The 19,271-nt window shown below is 45.7% G+C and overlaps 1 protein-coding gene across 1 annotated transcript; it reads left to right on the top strand.

Moving 5' to 3' along the window:
- Window positions 1–289: 289 nt before the first annotated feature.
- On the top strand, window positions 290–13,906 carry SIK1 (salt inducible kinase 1). The gene is made up of 14 exons (XM_076354749.1): window positions 290–418; window positions 683–916; window positions 1,806–1,922; window positions 4,442–4,505; window positions 4,713–4,874; window positions 5,155–5,279; window positions 5,394–5,517; window positions 6,532–6,755; window positions 6,982–7,131; window positions 7,775–7,897; window positions 8,150–8,375; window positions 9,077–9,352; window positions 9,904–10,135; window positions 10,912–13,906. Exons 2-14 carry the CDS (start codon window positions 764–766, stop codon window positions 11,330–11,332), a joined length of 2,397 nt encoding a protein of 798 aa, XP_076210864.1. The 5' UTR covers window positions 290–418; window positions 683–763; the 3' UTR covers window positions 11,333–13,906.
- The last annotated feature ends 5,365 nt before the right edge of the window (window positions 13,907–19,271 follow it).

The raw sequence follows: 19,271 nt of genomic DNA, 5'->3' as shown, positions 1-19,271 counted from the left end.
CCGTCTCCCGGGCGACGGCTCCATCAGCGCGCGCGTCAGCGCCGCCCGTTCCTTGGCAACGGCCCGGTGTCTCGCTCTCCTTCAGCCTCGCGCCTGGGCGCGCGTCTCTCTGGCGTCAAAGTGACGTCAATGGGCCCGTCTCGGCTTTCGGCGGTGGGCGGGGGGAAGAGGCGGGAGGGAGGGCGGGGTGTGCGCGGAGGGGGGCCGGCGGAGCGGGGCGGGGGGGGCGGGGGGGGCCGGGACATCCCGCGTGCTCCCGCCTGCCCCCCGGCGCACGCACACACATACACATGCGCGCACACACATACACACACACACACACTCACTCAACCCACACCCTCGCGCGCACACACCCCACCGCGGCGGCGGCGGCACAGCCCGGCGCCAGCAGCCGCGGAGAGCGCCCGCCGCCCGTCAGGTACGACGGCTCAACGGCCGCTCCGACGGTCGGGCGACGGCCGCGAGCGGCGGTTGGGGGGCGCGCGGGGCGGCGGCGCGCGCGCGGGTCCGGCGAGCATGCAGCGGGCGCCGAGCGGCCGGGGGTGAGTGGGGCCGGCGCTGCCGCGGGCTGGGACGGGGCGGCCGCGGCTCCGCTCCGGGGACGGGGAAGAGCCCGCCGCGTTGTGAGAGGGGTCCGGCGGCGGGCGGGGCTGACGGGGTGTGCTGTGCCGTCTCCGTGCAGGTGCGAGCGCCCGCGTCCCCGGGGCAGCGCGGATGCTCCCCTCCTAGGCGCGGCGTGCGCTGCCCGCCACCCGCCTAAATCATGGTGATCATGTCAGAGTATACCTCCGTGCCCGCTGCCGGACAAGCCCAGCAGCGGCCGCTGCGAGTCGGCTTCTACGATATCGAGAGGACCTTGGGAAAAGGCAACTTCGCGGTGGTCAAACTGGCCAGGCACAGAGTGACCAAAACGCAGGTGGGTACGGAGGCTGGGGCTGGCGGGGGGACGGGGGGTGGAGAGCCTCTTACTCGCCGGGCCGGCAGCGGTGGGCTGCCCCTGCAAACGTCGTGGAATAAACCGACGGTGGAGATGGAGAGAGCGGCAGGCAGCTTTGCAAAGTCCGGCGGGCTGGCGGGCTTAGCGTGCCTCGTCGACGGTACACCAGTAGTGGATGTGGCCGTTCGCGGGAGCTGCAGGATTTCCCGGTGTGTTCGATAGAGTTCATGTAAAATTAAAGCAGAGCAAGAACGTGTGAAAAATAACATTTCTGAGTGTTACGGTAGCTTCACTGAATTGCCCTGTCTTAGCTTGCTGAAGAGTCCAACAAATTAAGGATCTTCTGAAGACTTCAGATGGGTTTAATTTTTTCATTCAATGTGTATGTTTCAAGAACAAAGAATTGCAGTGTTATTTGCAGAAATAATTTATTAGCGGGCATGCAACCGTATGTCCATTTGTAGCGCATGTCAAAATTGTATCGGTCACTACAGCAGAAAATAGTCTGTTACAGGAATCTGTTTTTCACTGGCATGGGATGGATTAAAAGATTTACCGAATCCTGTCCAGTGCTAATTTCTGCAGTTCTGTTCGCTACCTTATGTGTAATCCTTTGACATAGAAAAGGAAAATGAAAACGTTCTGTGTCGTGAATTCTGTGCAGTTCAGAAAAACAGAATCAGCTTTGTCAAGTCCATACTTTAAAAGCTACTTTACTTGGTTTTTGTGAGTTTGTGTGTGTGTGCGGGGTGCGGGTGTCTTCTTTTTTTTTCTTTTTTTCTTTTTTTTTTTAAGAGTTCTTAACAGTAAGAGTACCTATTTTTTAATGTCTGGGGTTATTTTATTTTATTATTTTTTAAATCTGCAGGTTGCAATAAAAATAATAGACAAAACAAGGTTAGACCCAAGCAATCTGGAGAAGATTTATAGAGAAGTTCAGATAATGAAGCTTTTGAATCATCCCCACATTATCAAGCTGTATCAGGTAAGAGGTCAGCTTTGAAGTGCAGCATGCAGATGAGATAGGCTTGTGCTCTTCTCTTGCACATGATTTTACATCAAATATTTGCAGAGAGAATGCATATTGAAATACTTTTTGAAAAACACTTAAAATAAACTGGGTTTTTTAAAAGTCATTCATCATTCTTTGAACAAGACTCTGATACCTTAGACAGCTTTTTGACAAAACGCACTCTAAAATTTACAGTTAAAACCAGGCTGAAGTTTGTTTCAGGTCAAGGAACTGATTATCTGAACTTCTATGATTAACTTGCCTTTCCTGACTTCTCTGCTTTTCCAGTTTAGAGGACTGGAACTTCTTATGTGCTTTTGATAAGGGGAAGACTTAAACTCATGTAGGATAGCAGAGAAGAAAGCACAAAAGTTGAGTTTGCCATAAGTGGAAGGGATTTAAAATCAACAACAAAGAAACCAAATCGATCTAAGAATTAGAATTCTAATCTAAGTAGAAAAGAAAAAGCCTGCAAATGTTGGTATCTTAGAATATGTCAAAAAATGACCCGTTTGGTTATTCTGTTCTGGTTTGTGTGGTTTTGAAAGTGAATTTTAAATACCTTTCCCCTTGTAGAGTTTCACAACGTGAATTTTGGTTTAGATTTGTCCGGTTTCTGCACTGATGGGTATTTTTAACAGTAATAACAAATGAATGTGTTGTGCAGAAAACAGGATCACAGCTGTCTAGTGAGCAAGGACAGCTTTGCAAATTCTAAATATTTGATCTAATTAGCATTTGGTATAAGTTCCGCTTAATCATCTTAAATAGTGCCATGTGGATTTAAGAAGATAAGGTATCGCAGTCTGTCTGGACCTGTCTAGAAGGGGGGGGGAGAGAGGAGTAGATGGATGAAGCAGCAGGTCTGAAAGTCCATGTGCAGTAGTAAACACTATTATCGTCTGCAATCTTACCGTTGGGTTTGTTAGCTTGGAAAAAAAAAGTTTAATTAATGTGTAAGACCAAAGAGCCAGTAAGGCAGGCGCTTAGGCAAGGCATTATTTTTAAAGACCTTGACACACATGAAGTACTTGATATTTACAGTGTTAACCATCAGAACAAAAATTATTCTGTGTTAACATCTGATGTCATTGTTGCCCATAGGGCAGTATAGGATATACAGAAGTATTCTAACAGTTCGGTTGATTTCATTTCAGTGGAATGATGTGGGTGAAAATACTATTTCGAAGCTTTTAGAAAAGCAGGTTAAATTCCATCTCGTTGAACCACTCACTTGATGGAGCAAATGACGTTGGTAGTGGACCATAATTTCTTTTCAGTAAAGTTTTCTTTTCTTTGTTGTTGTAACTGATGCTTTACCTGTTTGGTGGAGACTGAGAAGCAGGGATGGAATTAGATGACATACCAATGTAGGGTGTGTGTTCTTGTATTATTTCATCATTGTTTTAGTTTCAGCACGGCGTCTTAATTTCATCCAGCTGGCAACTTTCCCAGAACACTTTCCTTCAGTTTTTTAAACTGGGAACCTCTCTTCCTTTGCTCCCTGTTTGTTTATTTTCATTTTGTGTCTGTGTGTACTTGTAGTGAGGGGAAGACAAGAGTCTTCGAGAAAGGTTGCATGTTAAGATCCTGGAAATTGCAGCCTTTGAAGTAGCATTGACGCTTTTTTGATTGTTAACCTGTTGTGAGCCTTCTGCTTCCAAAACAAAGTATCTACTCTTTGAGAGTCCAATGCCAGGGAAATGTTGTATTTTAAAATCTGAAATGCAACATTTGAAAGATGTGCCATAGTAACTGAAGATGAATTTGGAAATGCTCCGCATTCCTCATTCATTGTTTGGTTTTTAGTTCTTTTTTTTTTTTCTTTCAAAGGGAAAAATTAACAAGTATCAAAGGAAGTTGATAATAGATTGATCAGTGAACGCTGGGCGATATATTGACAGTTGTTGATGTGCATCAAGCACTGCCGTTACACAAACAGCAACCCATTGTCACTTGCGTGGGAGGCTTGCCCTGTTCCGAGCCAACACCAGATGGGGGCGGGGTATTTGATACTACTTCTTGATTTGTCCAAGTTGCAAATATCTCTTCTGATCTGAGTACCTGCTAGCCTTGAAACAAAGGCGACCTTATGTAAACTTTAAGTGTCTTTGCATGTTCAAAATATATCAAATGAGTTGTAAAACTATATATGCATATTTTAACGAAAAAGGAATTCAGGGTAACGTATGAAATTATTGAACTGCTCATCAGTTATCTTACGGAGATTAGGTGGCATGGTAATGGCGAGAAGAACAATGGCGTGGGAAGCCATTGTATATTTTAGGCACATAAGCATTGATTTGTTTTCTTTTTCTTATATACCAGTTTGCTTGGAAAGAGCATTGTGGTGCAAAATTAGATGCCTTTACTGCCAGCTGCTGCGGCAAATAAATAATTAAACTGATATGTTTGAGAATACACTTAGAAAAATGAGTGAAATTACAGAGGTCTGCATTTCTTTAAGCATGTCTTCTCTTGTGTCTTCTCAGGTTATGGAGACAAAGGATATGCTTTACATTGTTACTGAGTTTGCAAAGAATGGAGAAATGTTTGGTAAGTCCTCACTGCCGGAGCTAACAGTTCTTTAGATTTAGAAACCATGGCTTTATTGTGGTCATTCCTGAGTAATATATATATTCTGATTAAAAATCCAGGGTTGGCGTTGTCAGCTGTCGAACAGCGAGTGTAGCACCTGCAGGATTATGAAAAGTTTCCTCCAGGTGTTTCTAAATCCTCTGTCTCTTTTATTTTGTCTTGCAGATCACCTGACCTCCAATGGGCACTTAAGTGAAAGCGAAGCACGGAGGAAGTTCTGGCAGATTCTTTCAGCGGTGGAATATTGTCACAGCCACCACATAGTGCACAGGGATCTCAAAACAGAGAACCTTCTGCTAGACGCTAACATGAATATCAAGTTAGCAGGTAATAAGAAGTACGCAGTTACTCTATAAACAACATTAGGCATGTAGTCAAATTCAATCTCTCTAGGATCATCCTATAAATGTATTTATGGTAACTGAAAATAAAACAAAAGTTACTGATACTTCTCTGAACACATCCTCTGGACAAAAGAGAATAGCTTAAATGAATAGGCAGAGAACAAAGCAATACATCTGCTCTCTTCTCTCCATTTTCTGCTACTTCTGAAATACTAGTATGTGGTTGAGTGATGTCTTACCCCAGACTTTTACCTTCATTCCAGACTTTGGCTTTGGAAACTTCTACAAGTCGGGAGAGCCCCTCTCCACTTGGTGTGGAAGCCCACCCTATGCAGCTCCAGAAGTTTTTGAAGGCAAAGAATACGAAGGACCTCACCTTGATATATGGGTGAGCTTGATATTCCTTAGAAATTGCATTTCACACTTCATGAGGGTCTGTGGGCTTTCAAAATCATTGCTTTTACTGGAGTTACTCACATGCTGTGGTGTTTTCTATTGACAGAGCCTTGGGGTGGTGCTGTATGTCCTTGTCTGTGGTTCTCTGCCTTTTGATGGACCCAACTTACCAACTCTGAGGCAAAGAGTGCTGGAGGGGCGGTTCCGCATCCCTTACTTCATGTCCGAAGGTGCTTTTTTTCAGATCTTTAATGTTAGAAAAGGGGGTGCAGATAAAGGAATAGCTGTCCTGTTCCTTCTTGAGGCAATGACAGATGGGACTGGTTTTGCAGCTGGCGATCGCTTTGTCTTTACGTATCCAGTAATTTCTGTAGGTCAGTGCTTATAATAAGTTCAGGGGCTGGTTGCATACATTTTGTTTTCTGAGGTCTGCTTTATGGTGCATCTAAAAGGCTGTCATTTCCTTTCTTGAACTATCTCTATGGATTACAAAAATATTTGACACCCTAGCTGGAGAAATAATCGGTCACAAAAGAGAGAAAACAGGATTTTAATGAGGCTAGCCTGCAGTGCTGAGATGGGTGTAGTTCTCCTAAGATATTTTAACTATGCAGAAGGGGTATATTTCAGCGTGGCTATGCTGTCAAGGAGAGCAGAAATAGTGGGGCTTAGCACTGCTTCTTGAACACTCATACTTGAACAGTCTGGTGAGAAAAAGAAACTGAAGAGTATTACCACCTCTCTCTGATTTGGATTAAAAAACAAGTGAATGTGCCTCTCTCTTCAAGTGAAGAGTATCTTTTGAAGTCTGACCTTTATCAGTTACAGCCGTGAACGGCTTTGTTTCCCTGGTTATAAACAAAGCAGCAGTATACATGGACCAGGAAGCTGTATGTGATGGGGTTCTGTACTAAATTCTGACCTATTTTAAGTGGATGTAACATCATTAAACCTGCATTGACTCAAAACTAGCTCTCCTACAAGGTGCAAGGCCACCTGAAACCTGCTGGTATCCGGTACAGCTTCATTTCCTGTAGTGATGTGTTGCTTTTGTGAAATGTATGTGGACCTCTCTTGTGCTGGTTTGAATATCTGGTAGTCAGACCAGGCATCAGCTGCTCAGAAACCTTTAATTCCCGTCTTCACAGACATCATACACTGTTGCTGGGAAGGTTTCTTAGCAGTGACCTGGGGCTGGGCTGTTATTTTTACCCCTTGCTCATAAGTTTATCTTCGCCATCCAGACTGTGAAACACTAATCCGACGGATGTTGGTTGTGGACCCAACCAAGCGCATAACCATTTCCCAAATAAAGCAGCACAAGTGGATGCAAGCTGACCCGTCTCTGCGACAGCAGCAGTCTTTGTCCTTCTCCATGCAAAACTACAACTCCAACCTGGGTGACTACAATGAACAGGTCCTTGGAATCATGCAAACACTTGGCATCGACAGGCAGAGAACTGTAGAGGTGAGGAGTGCTTGCCCCTTAGTGACTACCAGAATTCCAATGGTGCAGTCATATATATGTCATTCAGTGACTAGCCTTGAACCAGTATCACAGTGTAGTAATCTTCACTACCCTTCTGGATTTTTACTTTTTTTTTGACTGCGCTATTATGAGGCCTTAGTGATGAGTTTTGTCTGCTTATATCCCGAGTTACCTGTAACTCAAGGGTCCTTTCAATGTCTTCTAGTCTCTGCAAAACAGCAGCTACAACCATTTTGCTGCAATTTATTACCTGCTCTTGGAGCGCCTCAAGGAGTATCGAAGCAGCCAGCTATCGAGTCGTCCAGCAACTGGCCGTCAGCAAAGGCCGAGGAGCTCCGAGATCATCAATATCGAGGTAAGGAAGGGCATTACTTACCTGGGAAGCTACGTCTGTTGGCTGTCTTTTTTCTGCCCCTTGCTACAGGAAAATACAAGATGGTAACTCTCAGGCTTCTGAAAACCAATTCTGATATTGGTGCCCTCTGACAGGACACAGCCTACTGTTCTTCAACAGGAGGCTGACTGAATACTAATGGCCTGTTTCCTAAGAAGTGACTGTGGGTCATGGTCCAAAGAATAGGCTGCCTCCGGTGCAGGTCAATAATGAGCCAGAATATTAGGCTCCTCATGGAAATTTGCCCTCTTAGGCATGGATCAGTTACACTTCTTTGTTACATACCTCATAGGATCCTCAGAAGTATTCCATGAGTCAGTTTGTGTGTTTTTCTGACATTCTTTTTCTTTTCCTCACCCCTACCCCCTTTAAAGTGTGCTCTGGGTGCCTTTTCAAATTGTACTTCCAGTTAAATTGCTTAACTTAGGAGAAGGAGTTTTGTGTTTGTGTTGGCATTGAAAGACTAGCTTTGTTAATTTTCATAGTACGTGGAGAAAGCTTGCACGGAAGGTGGCTCTGAAATTCCTTGAGCCTCCAGTATCTGAAAAGTCACGTGGAACTGCGGTGTATGTGATGGCTTCTGTGCATCGCTTTCTCTCTCCAGATGCCTCAGGACAGTCTCGTTAGTGAAACCCTGCGATCATCTCTGCTTTACCAGCAACCTCAGAGCCTGATTCAGCCATCTTTGCAGGCAGAAATGGACTGTGACATGAGCAATCCATTACAGGTTGGTGTTCTCAGCTAAACTGTGTGCTACTTTTCTTTTTTTTCCCATTGTTTTGCCAATCCAAAACAACAGGGATTGTGACTCTGTTGTTCTCTCCCTCCAGTCTTTGGTTTGGCATTTGGGCATGGTGTTGTAGTAGCCTCTCAAACAGCACGCGTACTGAAGACATGCCACAGGGCTGTGAAGAGTATTAAAAGGTAGTGCAGAAATAAATGAAACGCCCTTCAGTCTGTGATCTGACATGTTTTGCAGCCTGTGTTCTTTCCTGTGGATCCCAACTTCAACGGGCTCTTCCGGAACCGCTCCATCTCCCCCAACAGCCTGCTGGAGACCACCATTAGTGAAGAAGTAAGGCAAGAGAAGGAGCTGGAAGATGAAATTAAGGCGTATGACCACCCCATCCGCATCCCTAGCAACACCAGCAGGAGGCACACACTGGCCGAAGTGACCACTCATTTCTATCAGCATGCCCCTCCATGTAAGTAAGTCTGGGAGAGATGAAAGGTGTCTGTAGTTAGAGGAGAAGGACAGAGAAGTAGCGCCATAGTGGACAAAAGCCTGGGGAGTGTGTGCTGATTTTACCTTGACTGGGATAGGAAAGCCCAGAAAAGAGGTCTGTACTCTGCCCTCCACAGTTCTGTCTTCCCATAAATAAGCATGGCCCTTAAGGAGGAGACCTTGCCTGTTGTGTTTCATCTAGATCACTTTAGAGGGGAGCATTCTCACAAGCAGGACATAACCCTTCTCTGCTTGCTTCTGCTGTTGTACCAGGGGAGGTGGGGGTGCCTGAATTTAAAAAAAAAAGGTCATCACTATCTGTATTTGGTACACATCCAGACCCCGTGAACTAAATAAACAAGCAAAACTGTTCACAAAACGATAATCCTGTGTCAGAGCTGTTGTGCTAAAGAAATGCTGTAGGCCTGATCCAGCATACCCTGGTGGTGCTGGAGTTGCTGGCAGAGCCCTGCTGGCTGGACGGGAGCCCAAACTTAGGTTATTCATTGATGACCCCTTGCTGGAGTCAAGCCCTGCGACAACATGAATTGCTGGACACCTCTGTGGCTCGCAGCTGCTTATTAGTGCCAGTGTAGGTGGGCAGCAGGCTCTGATGTCATGTTTGTTCCTTCCTGTACTCATCTTGGGAATGCTCTTTCTCTCCTTCCTTCCCCTCCGTAGGTATAGTCATTTCCTCTTCTGCAAGCCCCACAGAGGGAACTAGTTCAGACAGCTGCCTTACTTCATCTTCAAATGACAGCTCAGTGGCCCTGAGCAGCTGTTTGGCAGGTCAAGTAATGACGGGGAGCCCAGCCACAGCTAGGATGACGTCGCCCTTCCTAGCTTCCCAGTCTGACGCTCCGGTGTTACAAGCCCAGGGCTGCATGGGAGGTGCTTCTCTCCTGCCTGTCAGCTTCCAAGAAGGAAGGCGAGCGTCTGATACCTCATTAACTCAAGGTAATGTCTTCCTTGCTTTATTGCTGGGGAATTGCACGCTCCCAACTGCCACTAGAAAAGGGTAGCATGCAGGGATACTTGCTTGCCCATGTTAGTGTTACACTGAGGCCAGCCACCTGGATATTCTGCCTCTCGTATTCATGGTCCCTGAGGGAGGGTCGGATGCCCTGAAGAAGGTGCCTAGATGAGAGGTTCTCAGATACTGATTCAGCGTGCCCATGAAGATATTTCTGCTGCCGTGAGTGGGATGGCAGGCTCCGCCTTCCTCCTAAAATACGGAGTGCACAACATCATGATTTCTATCAGGTTTCTCCTTTGCTGTGCATGTGTCCATCTACACAAGGGTGCAGCCGTCCCAAACCCTGTTCCGTTACATGAATTCTGCACCCCATCAGGCAGAGGGGTGAACGTGAACTGAAGAGTCACGGTCTCTTCTAGCGCAGTTCTCACGCAACTGAAGGCAGCTGCCCAGAAAGGCCGATCTGTAAAGTAGGTTCTTAGGCAAATGCTACGGAGGATTAAAGTGCATTTCTTTTCGTCATGTCCCACAGGCTTGAAGGCTTTTAGGCAGCAGCTGCGGAAGAACGCTCGAGCCAAGGGGTTTCTCGGCTTGAATAAAATCAAAGGCTTTGCTCGGCAGGTGTGTCAGTCCTCCTCATCTCGGGCAGCAAGGAGTGCCCTGAGCCCTTTCCAACACACGCAGCCGAACACCTGCATGTACAGCAGCAGCGGGAGCAGCAGAGAGGGAAGAAGCCTCCTGGAGGAGGTGCTACAGCAGCAGAGGTGAGAAGCTGGCTGGGAGGAGTTTTGCTGTTTTCATTGGGGTTACTTTGGTTAGGGGCAAGCGAGGAGGAGTAAACACAGCAAAAGAGGCTGGGGAGTTTAGTCACTAGGGGTTCCTATCCTCCATCTTTGCTGTGTGGCAGCAGATAAACTGCTTGGCTTCCTTTGTGGCTTCCTGCACTGGCATATGTAACGCGGGATGTGCAGTTCCACTTAAAAACCTCGACGTTCAAATGTTTGGAGGTTGCTGAATTGAGAAACAGTTTGGCACTGTGGGGGAAAACATTACTTCTCCCCATTGCAAGCTGTGTTTTTCTTTGTTAGTTTTGGGAATGATTTCTTTCCCCCTCTGCCTCCTCCTGTAATTTTCCCATGGCAAGGAAGCGAGACCTTGTAATTTGGAAAAGTTACAGCCCACAAAGGAAGCACAGTTCCAGTGGCCTCAAATGTCATGTGTGGTGGCACCTCTTCGTTCCCATAGAAGCAAGATGGAAAATTGAGTTTCCGGTTTATCTGCACACGTTGTCTCTAGAACATCTATTATTAGCAGGCCAAATGGTGACTAGATAACTTTCTGGTGATAGTCGTCCTCTCCAACACGAGGAAAAGCCGAGTGAAAACACGTTGACCTGGCATGGTCAGCTTGCTTTAATTGTACTGGCTGGGTAGGGAGAGGTTTGATAGAGAGAAGGGAGCAAAGGGCAAATTATGGTCAGGGGTGGGGGCAAGAAAGAAGGAATGCAAGTTAACCTCTTCCATCCTTGGATTTTGTTCAGAATGCTCCAGCTACAGCATCACCAGCTCCTCCAGACAGCTTGTCCCCAGACTTCTCAGACATCTGCAACAAATGGCATCCCCTCCTCTGATAGCGTAGGTACCTGCAAAGCATCCAATTCTCTTCTGTTGTCAGAGCTACAAAGAGAGAACTCATTTGAGCTGGCCTTTGCCGGCAACAGCCAACTGCTCCAACCTCATTTCTTTGGTGTCAGCGTGTCACCGGTGTCCTCAGCAGCTCACCTTCTAGACACGCACCTGTACATCAGCAGCAACGTCTCTCCAGTTGGCACCACCTTCTCTCAGCAACAGAGTTTCTCTGCACAGTCTCCAAGCTATGACGCTGTCACTCTGCAGCACGGGGACTGTGAGATGGAGGACCTGACTTCCAACCAGCTAGGGAAGTTCGTCCTAGTCAAATGAGAGCCCCGGCTGCTATAGCTCACGCTGCTCTTGTTGCGAAGAACTTTCACCGCTGTTCCATGGCGTGTGTGGGTCCATGGCTGGCTGGTGTCGTGTGGACGAGTGACTCTCAGAAGCAATAAATTTTGAAGTATGTGAAGACGCTGTCTGGCTCAGAAAGCTAGCAACTTTATAGAACGGAAACAAGCAATATGTATGTCTTTTTGCTTCTACTACTCTTGCACTGAACAAATATGAATAGAAACTGAATTTTTTAAAGGAAAAATAATGATGGGGAAGATGGGTGGGGCACTTGTGGGGACAGGGAGGGATGTGGTTGGGGAAGAACTCTTCGGTACTGTACTCAAGTCAGACCAATACAGCTCTGCTGTTATGCAAGATTAGCAGCTGTCGGTAGTGGTGACACAGCAGGGAGAGGCTTTTCAAAGAAGGGACCAGAGCCTCCCTTTTTCACAATATTCATTTATGGGTTTGTGAAGATGATTACCTCTTTTAAAGAAAATAAACAGAAAACCAGTGGCATGCAGCATTATGCATTCATAGAAGACAAAAATGGAAGCATTGCCATTTGTTGTTGGGTTTTTTTTCCTCCTGTTAACACTCGTTTTATTTAAAGGAACCAACATCCCCATCCACACCTCCCCGATACATATACTTTAAACGAAAACTGTGAACTTCTTGCTTGATACATCAGCTGGAAAAGCTTAACCCCCCCCCCTTCTAATTAGAACAGAAGCAAGTAATCTATTGAAAATGTATTCCTTGATATCGGGATCCAAATTGCGTAATGCCTGGTCTTTTGCAGGGATGTTTGGCGTGTGTGTATATACGTACACACCCGTGCACACATGCGTATATTTTGTCGATCTGAATAATCTTTAGGAATCTTTTTATAAACGCTAAGTTTTTTTCACGTTGTTGCAGAGGCACTGAGGAGGGAAGCATTAGTACCGGTGGGGCGATGGGAAGGGTTTTCTTTCTAAAAAGCCCTCCTGGAGGTTGCCTGCAAAGTTGCCTGAGGGGTATTTCTTAGTGCTGCACATTGTTATTTCCGCTGCTAATTATGTTTTTATGCATTTCATTATCAGGGTCCAAACAGAACTGACTCTTGGGGAAATGTGCAATATTGAGGTTATAATTATATACTGACAAAGACAAAAGGAATAGGCTAGAACAGAATTCTACTCTAACGGAGTACAGCTATTTCTGAACAAAACTGTATTAAAAGCGAGTAAAACAGCACAATCTTTGGGTGTTTGTTTTTGGTTGGTTTGTTTTTGGCATATTAGCAAAATGAGGTTTTGGATTAGATAGGTGTTTTTTCGTATGGTTTTTAATGCTGTATATGTATATAAATAGGAAGCAGGAAACTCTGTAACACTAGTTATTTTTTATATTTTGTAATATGCTTATATTGTGTTTCTGGTATAAGCCCCACTCCCCGCCCGAGGCAGAGCATGACTTCCGTTGGTATCGGTAGAAGCTATGCTTAGGTATAAAGGGGAGAACAGCCCGTGCTCCTACAGGAATGAGTGGGGTAGGGCGTGCAGACTTTGGAAGCAGGTGAGAAAACAGTGAGCCGGCTTGGCTGGAAGCTGCCAGCCGAACGTCAGGAAATAGCTGCGTTCTGTCTAAATGCTTAAAGGACCCATCTCCCTCGTGTGACACAGGGTGCCTTCAAGTTACCTTGGTTTCATGCAACCTGCAGTATTACGCATTTGCAAATAATATAGATACCTGTTTTTTTGTTTGTTTTGCTGTTTTTTTTAAAAGAAAAAAGCCAAAGATCGACCAGGTTAATGGGTGGGAGTAGGAAGGGTTGGAGATGTAATGTGGCTCTGTCTGTGGCTCTCCATAAACGACCTCTTTGTCTGTGTGTTGTATCTGTGTGTCTCTATTGGCGCATCTCCAGCTTGCCACTGCTGCTGCGTGGTCTGGAAGCTTCAAAGTGAGCGAAAATTGCTTGAGTTGAATTTCTGCTAATGAGTGGTGCCTTGCAGCAGAGGAAACACCAAAGTCTCATGCTCATTTGTGGTGGTTTAAGAAAAAAACCCAACCCAAAAAACAGATTGCGTGGAGATGGCTGGAGCGGAGGGCAGGAAGAAGCCAGCTCATCACAAAGCAGCAACTTCGCCTTCGGTTTTGTAAGGGGTAGCACACGTACTGAAAACGCAGAATTTCCTCTTCAATATTTGTTTTGTTAAACGCCATGGATCAAAAGGCCACAGATTCTTTTGTTTCCTGTCCTGAGCAATGACAAGCACTTTACTTTCATAGTATTTTTTTTTTTTCCAATTGCTGTAGAACCTCTTTGGAATTATTGCTGGAGCAGAAAGAGGTCATTTTAAAAGTTTGGGGTTTTTTGTAGATATCTTGACAGTGCTGTTCTGCAGACTGCAATGCAATAGGGTATTTAAAGACACTACGTGATTGGTTTAATTGAGATGTATAGTTTATTTTTTATCATGACTGAGCAATCATTTTATTTCTTATGTTAAAATGAGAGGTGTACACCAAAATGATTAGTCGATGTGTTTTATTTAATATTTAAATAAAAAATGTTTTAAAATTGTTGTCCTGCGTACGATTCCGTGGAGTATTTTCACCTGATACATACATATGACTGGCATAGTTTAAGACTCATTTTGAAGCCTAAGTCCACAGGACGTTACCGACACTTTCTGTTACATACTAAATGAAGAGGAATGGCGGGCTCACAAATCTGATAATGGGATATGGAGCCTTTCGCTGGTAGGCAATCTGTCTGGATCTAGCCCAAGTCTGTAGTAATCGGGTTATAAAATCTGACAGTAAGAGAGGTCTTCGGAGTAAAAACGGTCAAGCGTGGTTTAGTTGTTACCGGATGAGCACTCCATCCGTGTCACCTTGATCTGAAAGAGGCCCCAGCCAGATTAAGGCAGTGATGGAAAAAGAGCAAAGGGGAAGAGAGAGGGAGGGAGAGATTCCAGGGGTGATAGCTTTTCTCCTTTCAAATACGATTTGAGAATTAAAACAATACGGGAAAGGTACGGGCTTAGTTGTGCTGGGAATGTGTGTGCAGCGCTGGCTGCCCTGCACGGTGGAGATGCCTCGGCTAGCTTTGAACAAGCGGAGGTTCCTGCTGCGACCACGTGCCGCCACGCTGCCCTCGCTGCAGGTGGGGATGCGCCTCAGCTCTAGCAAGAGCAGTTGTGAGAGCACCCAGCGCGGCCGCCTGTGAACCGAGGCGGTGGCACTGAAGCTGGTGGAGGTGTTATTTACCCGAGCGTGGGCTGGGAAGGGAATGGCCAAAAGGAGGGGAAAGGGGCGGGTGGCGGGAGGCTGGAAGGGGAAGGGGCCCGTGGGGCCGTGCCTGGGGGAGTGCAGAAGGAGAGAGCAGCCTGAGCCTGCTGCTTAGACTGCGGAACCTGATCCTCCGTCTCTTCCCCAGTTTTACTTCATTCGCTCTGTGTTTCCCTTCCACCTTTGAGAGACATGCATAGCCCTGGGCTGTCGTCTGCACAGCATGCACACAGGACGTGAGCGGTAGAAGGCTTTGTATTCTGCACATGCAGTTAGAATGAGGGCGAGGAGGGGTTTCACCTTCAAAGGGACCCCGAAATATTTGCAACCTCTGGTTTAACCTGGCAAACACTCAGGAAAAAAAAAGGAATTCTTCTTCCGAACGAACAATCGTGGGGTTTTTGAAAAGAATTTAGATCCTCATTCTGAAGTTTTTGCTTTCAAATCCACCTACCACATTTTGAAGGTGGGAAGGTAAATCCAAAAAGTTAAACAAAAGCCTGGGGGCAACAGACGTAACATTTACTTATTTTGCTTTCTAAAGGAGTTGTTTGCTGAGCTGGAATTGGAAGAGCTTTGTATGCATTTGCCATGACTCTCAAACTGGTAGAAAAGTGTCATGCACATGTTTTTCTAGGGTTGTGTTTTCAATGTGACCGTCCAAAGTTAGGAATTTTGCAACTGTTAAAAATAATGGAGGTATTCTTAATTATTTTTAATCTAGCTTTTAGTATGACCTGGTTTAAGAATAATCCCAACTGCTGTTTTCAACTGGGTTCTCAGGGCATTATTTTAAACCCCAGTAATTCTGGGAAATCTCAGAAAGTTGCTTCTTAATGGCTATAAATCAGTGCAGCTCCACCAACTTTCATTGACATCATTGACCCTTGGGTATAGAGGGATCTTGACAGCATCATGATTTCTGTGAAACGGTAGGAAAAACAAGAACAAAGAAACCCTGGGACTCTGGACTCAGTTTCCATGTGTACACTGTTTCACTCTTGGTGCTTTAGTCACTGTCTTCCTGCCTCTCCTCTGAAATCTGTCTCTGCTCCTGTTTACCACGTTTGGTTTTGCCTTTAATATCTCTCAAGATGCTGTTTTTCTTGGCTTCGTTCCTCACATTACAACTTGGTACCTAGTTCCTTTTCCTTTCTTTCCCGGTCCGGGATTGGTGTTCTTTCCCCCCTTTCAGACGGAACAGACGCTGGCAAGTTTAGCATAGCCCCCAAAGTGAATGATCAAACCTTGGTTTTTTTTAAAAAAGGAAGTGCTTAGAGCTGGCAGGAGATGCTAGACTGGTAGCAATGAAAAACACAGGCTGTTTTTGCACGGAGCAAGCCGAGCGCAGACACCAAGCCGAGCACTCTGGTGCCAGTGTGGTCCAGCCATGGTAGCGAGGGATTCTCACCTGTCCCTCTCCTCCTGCCCTCCGGCAGGAGACACATAACTCATCCCCAGACCCACGACCTTCTCCCTCACTGTGTCGGGAGCAGCAGTCACACCTCAGTGAGGAAAGGACTTCCTCACGGTGAACGGCATCGTCATGTGATCTTGGCCTCTGTCAGCTGGAAAGGAGAAGCGGCAGAAGGGAGAGCAGTTGAGCGTACAAAATTATGGTGCATGAGATATGAAGTGATCAGTACTTCCGTTTTACTCATCCTGCAAAGTGAGAATAAGGCATGTTTCATGCAATGAAGGAGAATTAATTTAAGAACTAATAAAAGGAAATATGTGCCTCGGGAGGACATTGCTTCAAATACGGTTGCTGGCTTATTTCATGACTGCTAACTACTTTTAGTGGTGACAGTTAAATCAATTATAAAGGTAATCCACTGTCATGGTTTATGGATTTACCAGAGCATCTGTGGGAGATCAGGAAAGAGCTGGTCTTTGGTACAGACTGCCGGGGGCACGATAGATTTTTAGGACAGAAATGCCTTTTCCCCAAGGCACCAGATATTGGCGCCTGCCAAAGGCAAGACATTCATGTGAGGTGAACAAACTTGATCATCACCTGCAATAAATTCCAGTTTCTTCACATACATCTTATATCATACGTAATGTCTTACGCAGTGATAGTGGCTCGGACCAAAGGTCCAGCTAATCAGGTAGCTCATGTCAGAAGCAGACTCTTAGGGAAAGGGTGTAAGGACAGGGCAAGCATAGCACAATCCCTCTGTGGTATTACCAGCTCAGTAGAGAGCAGGCTGCGGCTAAGGGAATTTTTGACTGGCATCTGGGTCATTGTGTTTAACAGCTGCAGAAGGGTCGAGCCTCCAAGAATTTGGCTAACCCCTTTTGGAATTCTTTAATAATTCTGGCCTTCACAGCATCCTGTGACAACGGGTGCCATAATTCAATTTTGCGTCGTGTGAAAGAAGTACTTCCTTTTCTTTGTATTAGACCTCCAGCCCAACAGATTGTGTTGTGCTGCCTTTCTCTTGTGATAGCAGACACGACAAGTAACGCTTTTCTGTTCACACCTCCATGCTGCTCATTAGTTGTCGGGACCTCTCTCAAATCCCTTCTCCGTTGAGGTGACCGAGCAGAAGAACGCTACTGTAGTTAGCCTGCCTGCCTATGGAAACCATTGCACGTTTCCGTGCCATCTCTTCTGTATCTTCACCGATTCTTCTACATCCTCCTCAGTGTATACACCCTCTGTTTGAGGCAGGGGTACCCTAGGAGGGGTCACTTTTTCATTCTCTCTTCATTCTGTAGTCATTCCTAAAGCTCTTTTTTGCCTCGTTGACAACTGTTGAGCAACGAGCTGGAGTTTTCAGCAAACTCGGTGACTCTGAGGTTTCCTTCCCAACTGATGTTAATTTAAAGCCCCTGATGGTCTTTGTATGGCTAGGGTTGGTGTTCCTCACGCTCCTTGCTTTGTATTTGCTGCTGGCGAGTTTCATATGTCATTTCATCAACGTGTCATTCAGTTTTCTGAGATCACTCTCCACTTGGTTGCAGCTGGATCTTTTACAAATATGCTGAGTTGCACAGGTCTTGACATGAATGGATTTGCAATGTCTGAGCTCTCACTCTACAAACTTTGCTCTTTCCCGTTCTATCACATATCTAGCCGTTCTGCTCTTCGATATACTTTCTGTCAATTTGCCTTGCCCAGCTTTGCAGCCCACAGGTCTCTGGATGGCCTCTAAAAGCCGTTTTTAAAAATGAATGTAACATTTGCCACCTTCCATTCCTGTGGTGCCTCGTCATTCCAACAGCTGCTGCGGTATTGTGCTGAATAGGTCAGCAGTTTCAAGTCTGAGTTCCCTCAGAGCTCTTGAGTGAAACCGTCTGGTCCCAGCAATCTGCTAATATTACTTTTATTGTTTTATCCTAAAATCTCTTCTACCTGAGTTTTGGAGAGCTTCTGAGGCTCGTTCCCTGTGCAGCCAGCCACTGGAGTGGGGCGTGAAATTGAGCGGAACTACCATGAGTGGACGGATGGGTCTGCGTAGCCAGCAGCTGAGCCGCACAGACCACATGCTGTCCCTTTTGCACCTCACAGGCAGGTGACAAAGCAGTGACAGCAGTGTGGGCACCGGGGAGTGCCCAGGTCAGCCCAGCGGGCCCCTCATTACGTCCTCCAGAGATGACCAAGCCTTTCTTCCTTCACTGCATTTACAGAGATGCAGAGTTGAATTTATGGATCGCTTCCTCAGCTGATGTAAACTGGCGTTGCTAAATCAAAGCTAATGCAGCGACGCTGCTTTATGATATAAACACTATTAACAGCACATTAAGGCTCTGACCTCCAGAGCCAGACAATCTCATCCTTTGTTTCTTCAGCCACTGAGGCAGTGAATTTAGATTCATTATTTCTGACGGAGCTTTTCCTGTATCATGCTGGGGTGCTTTTTTAGTTCTCCTCTGTCTTAACATCCCTTTCCGCTACCCTGGGCAACTGTTTTTTTACCAGTCCTTGGTTTATTCTGTGACAACAAAAATATCTTAGTCAAGAGCTGGAAGGGATTTCAGAAATTCTAGCTAAGTGCTTTTTTGCCTATCCTTGCTGATCATTTCTTTTCCATTTCCTGGTAAGGTACCATCATTATCATTTGGTGAGCTCGTCTACACACTCAATAGGTAGATGGGTATTTAGGGCCTCTCACACCCATTATCCCCAGCCACCTGCTGGATTTCCAAACAGATGTCCTCCTGCAAGCAACAGCTTGCAAAAATTGAGCTTTAAACCCCTCTGTTCATGCCACATGAAAAAAAACCAACTAGCAAATCATTTGATTTTAGCCACTTTGTCCTGCTTGCTTAACAATATTACTCCTATATTTGCTGGGATATATTCACACTTTCTGTTCTTTGGGCCGAGTGAAGGTAGTTGTGCAGTGGTCAGCTAAGTGTCTTATTGTTTTTTCCTCCTCAACCCTTGTACGGTAGCAGATGCTTTTACTGAAAACGTAAAATTAGATTTCCAGGAACACTTATGCGCATGCCTTTGAAATCCATTTTCCATGAACATTTTTGCTTTCTGTTCATGGAAAGTGAGCGCAACAGGAACAAGGACGCAGAGCCACCAAATTAACTGCAAAGCTGGACAGATCAGGCAGTTATTTATGTGACCCACGCTGCTTTCCCTTTATTGGTACATCTGAGAAAAACTGGGGTACTGGTCTTAATTTTGTGGTAGGGG

This window comes from Aptenodytes patagonicus, chromosome 1, assembly GCF_965638725.1.
Source record: "Aptenodytes patagonicus chromosome 1, bAptPat1.pri.cur, whole genome shotgun sequence".
In the NCBI taxonomy this organism is placed as follows: Eukaryota; Metazoa; Chordata; class Aves; order Sphenisciformes; family Spheniscidae; genus Aptenodytes; species Aptenodytes patagonicus.
This window is presented reverse-complemented; position numbering and strand designations above follow the sequence as displayed.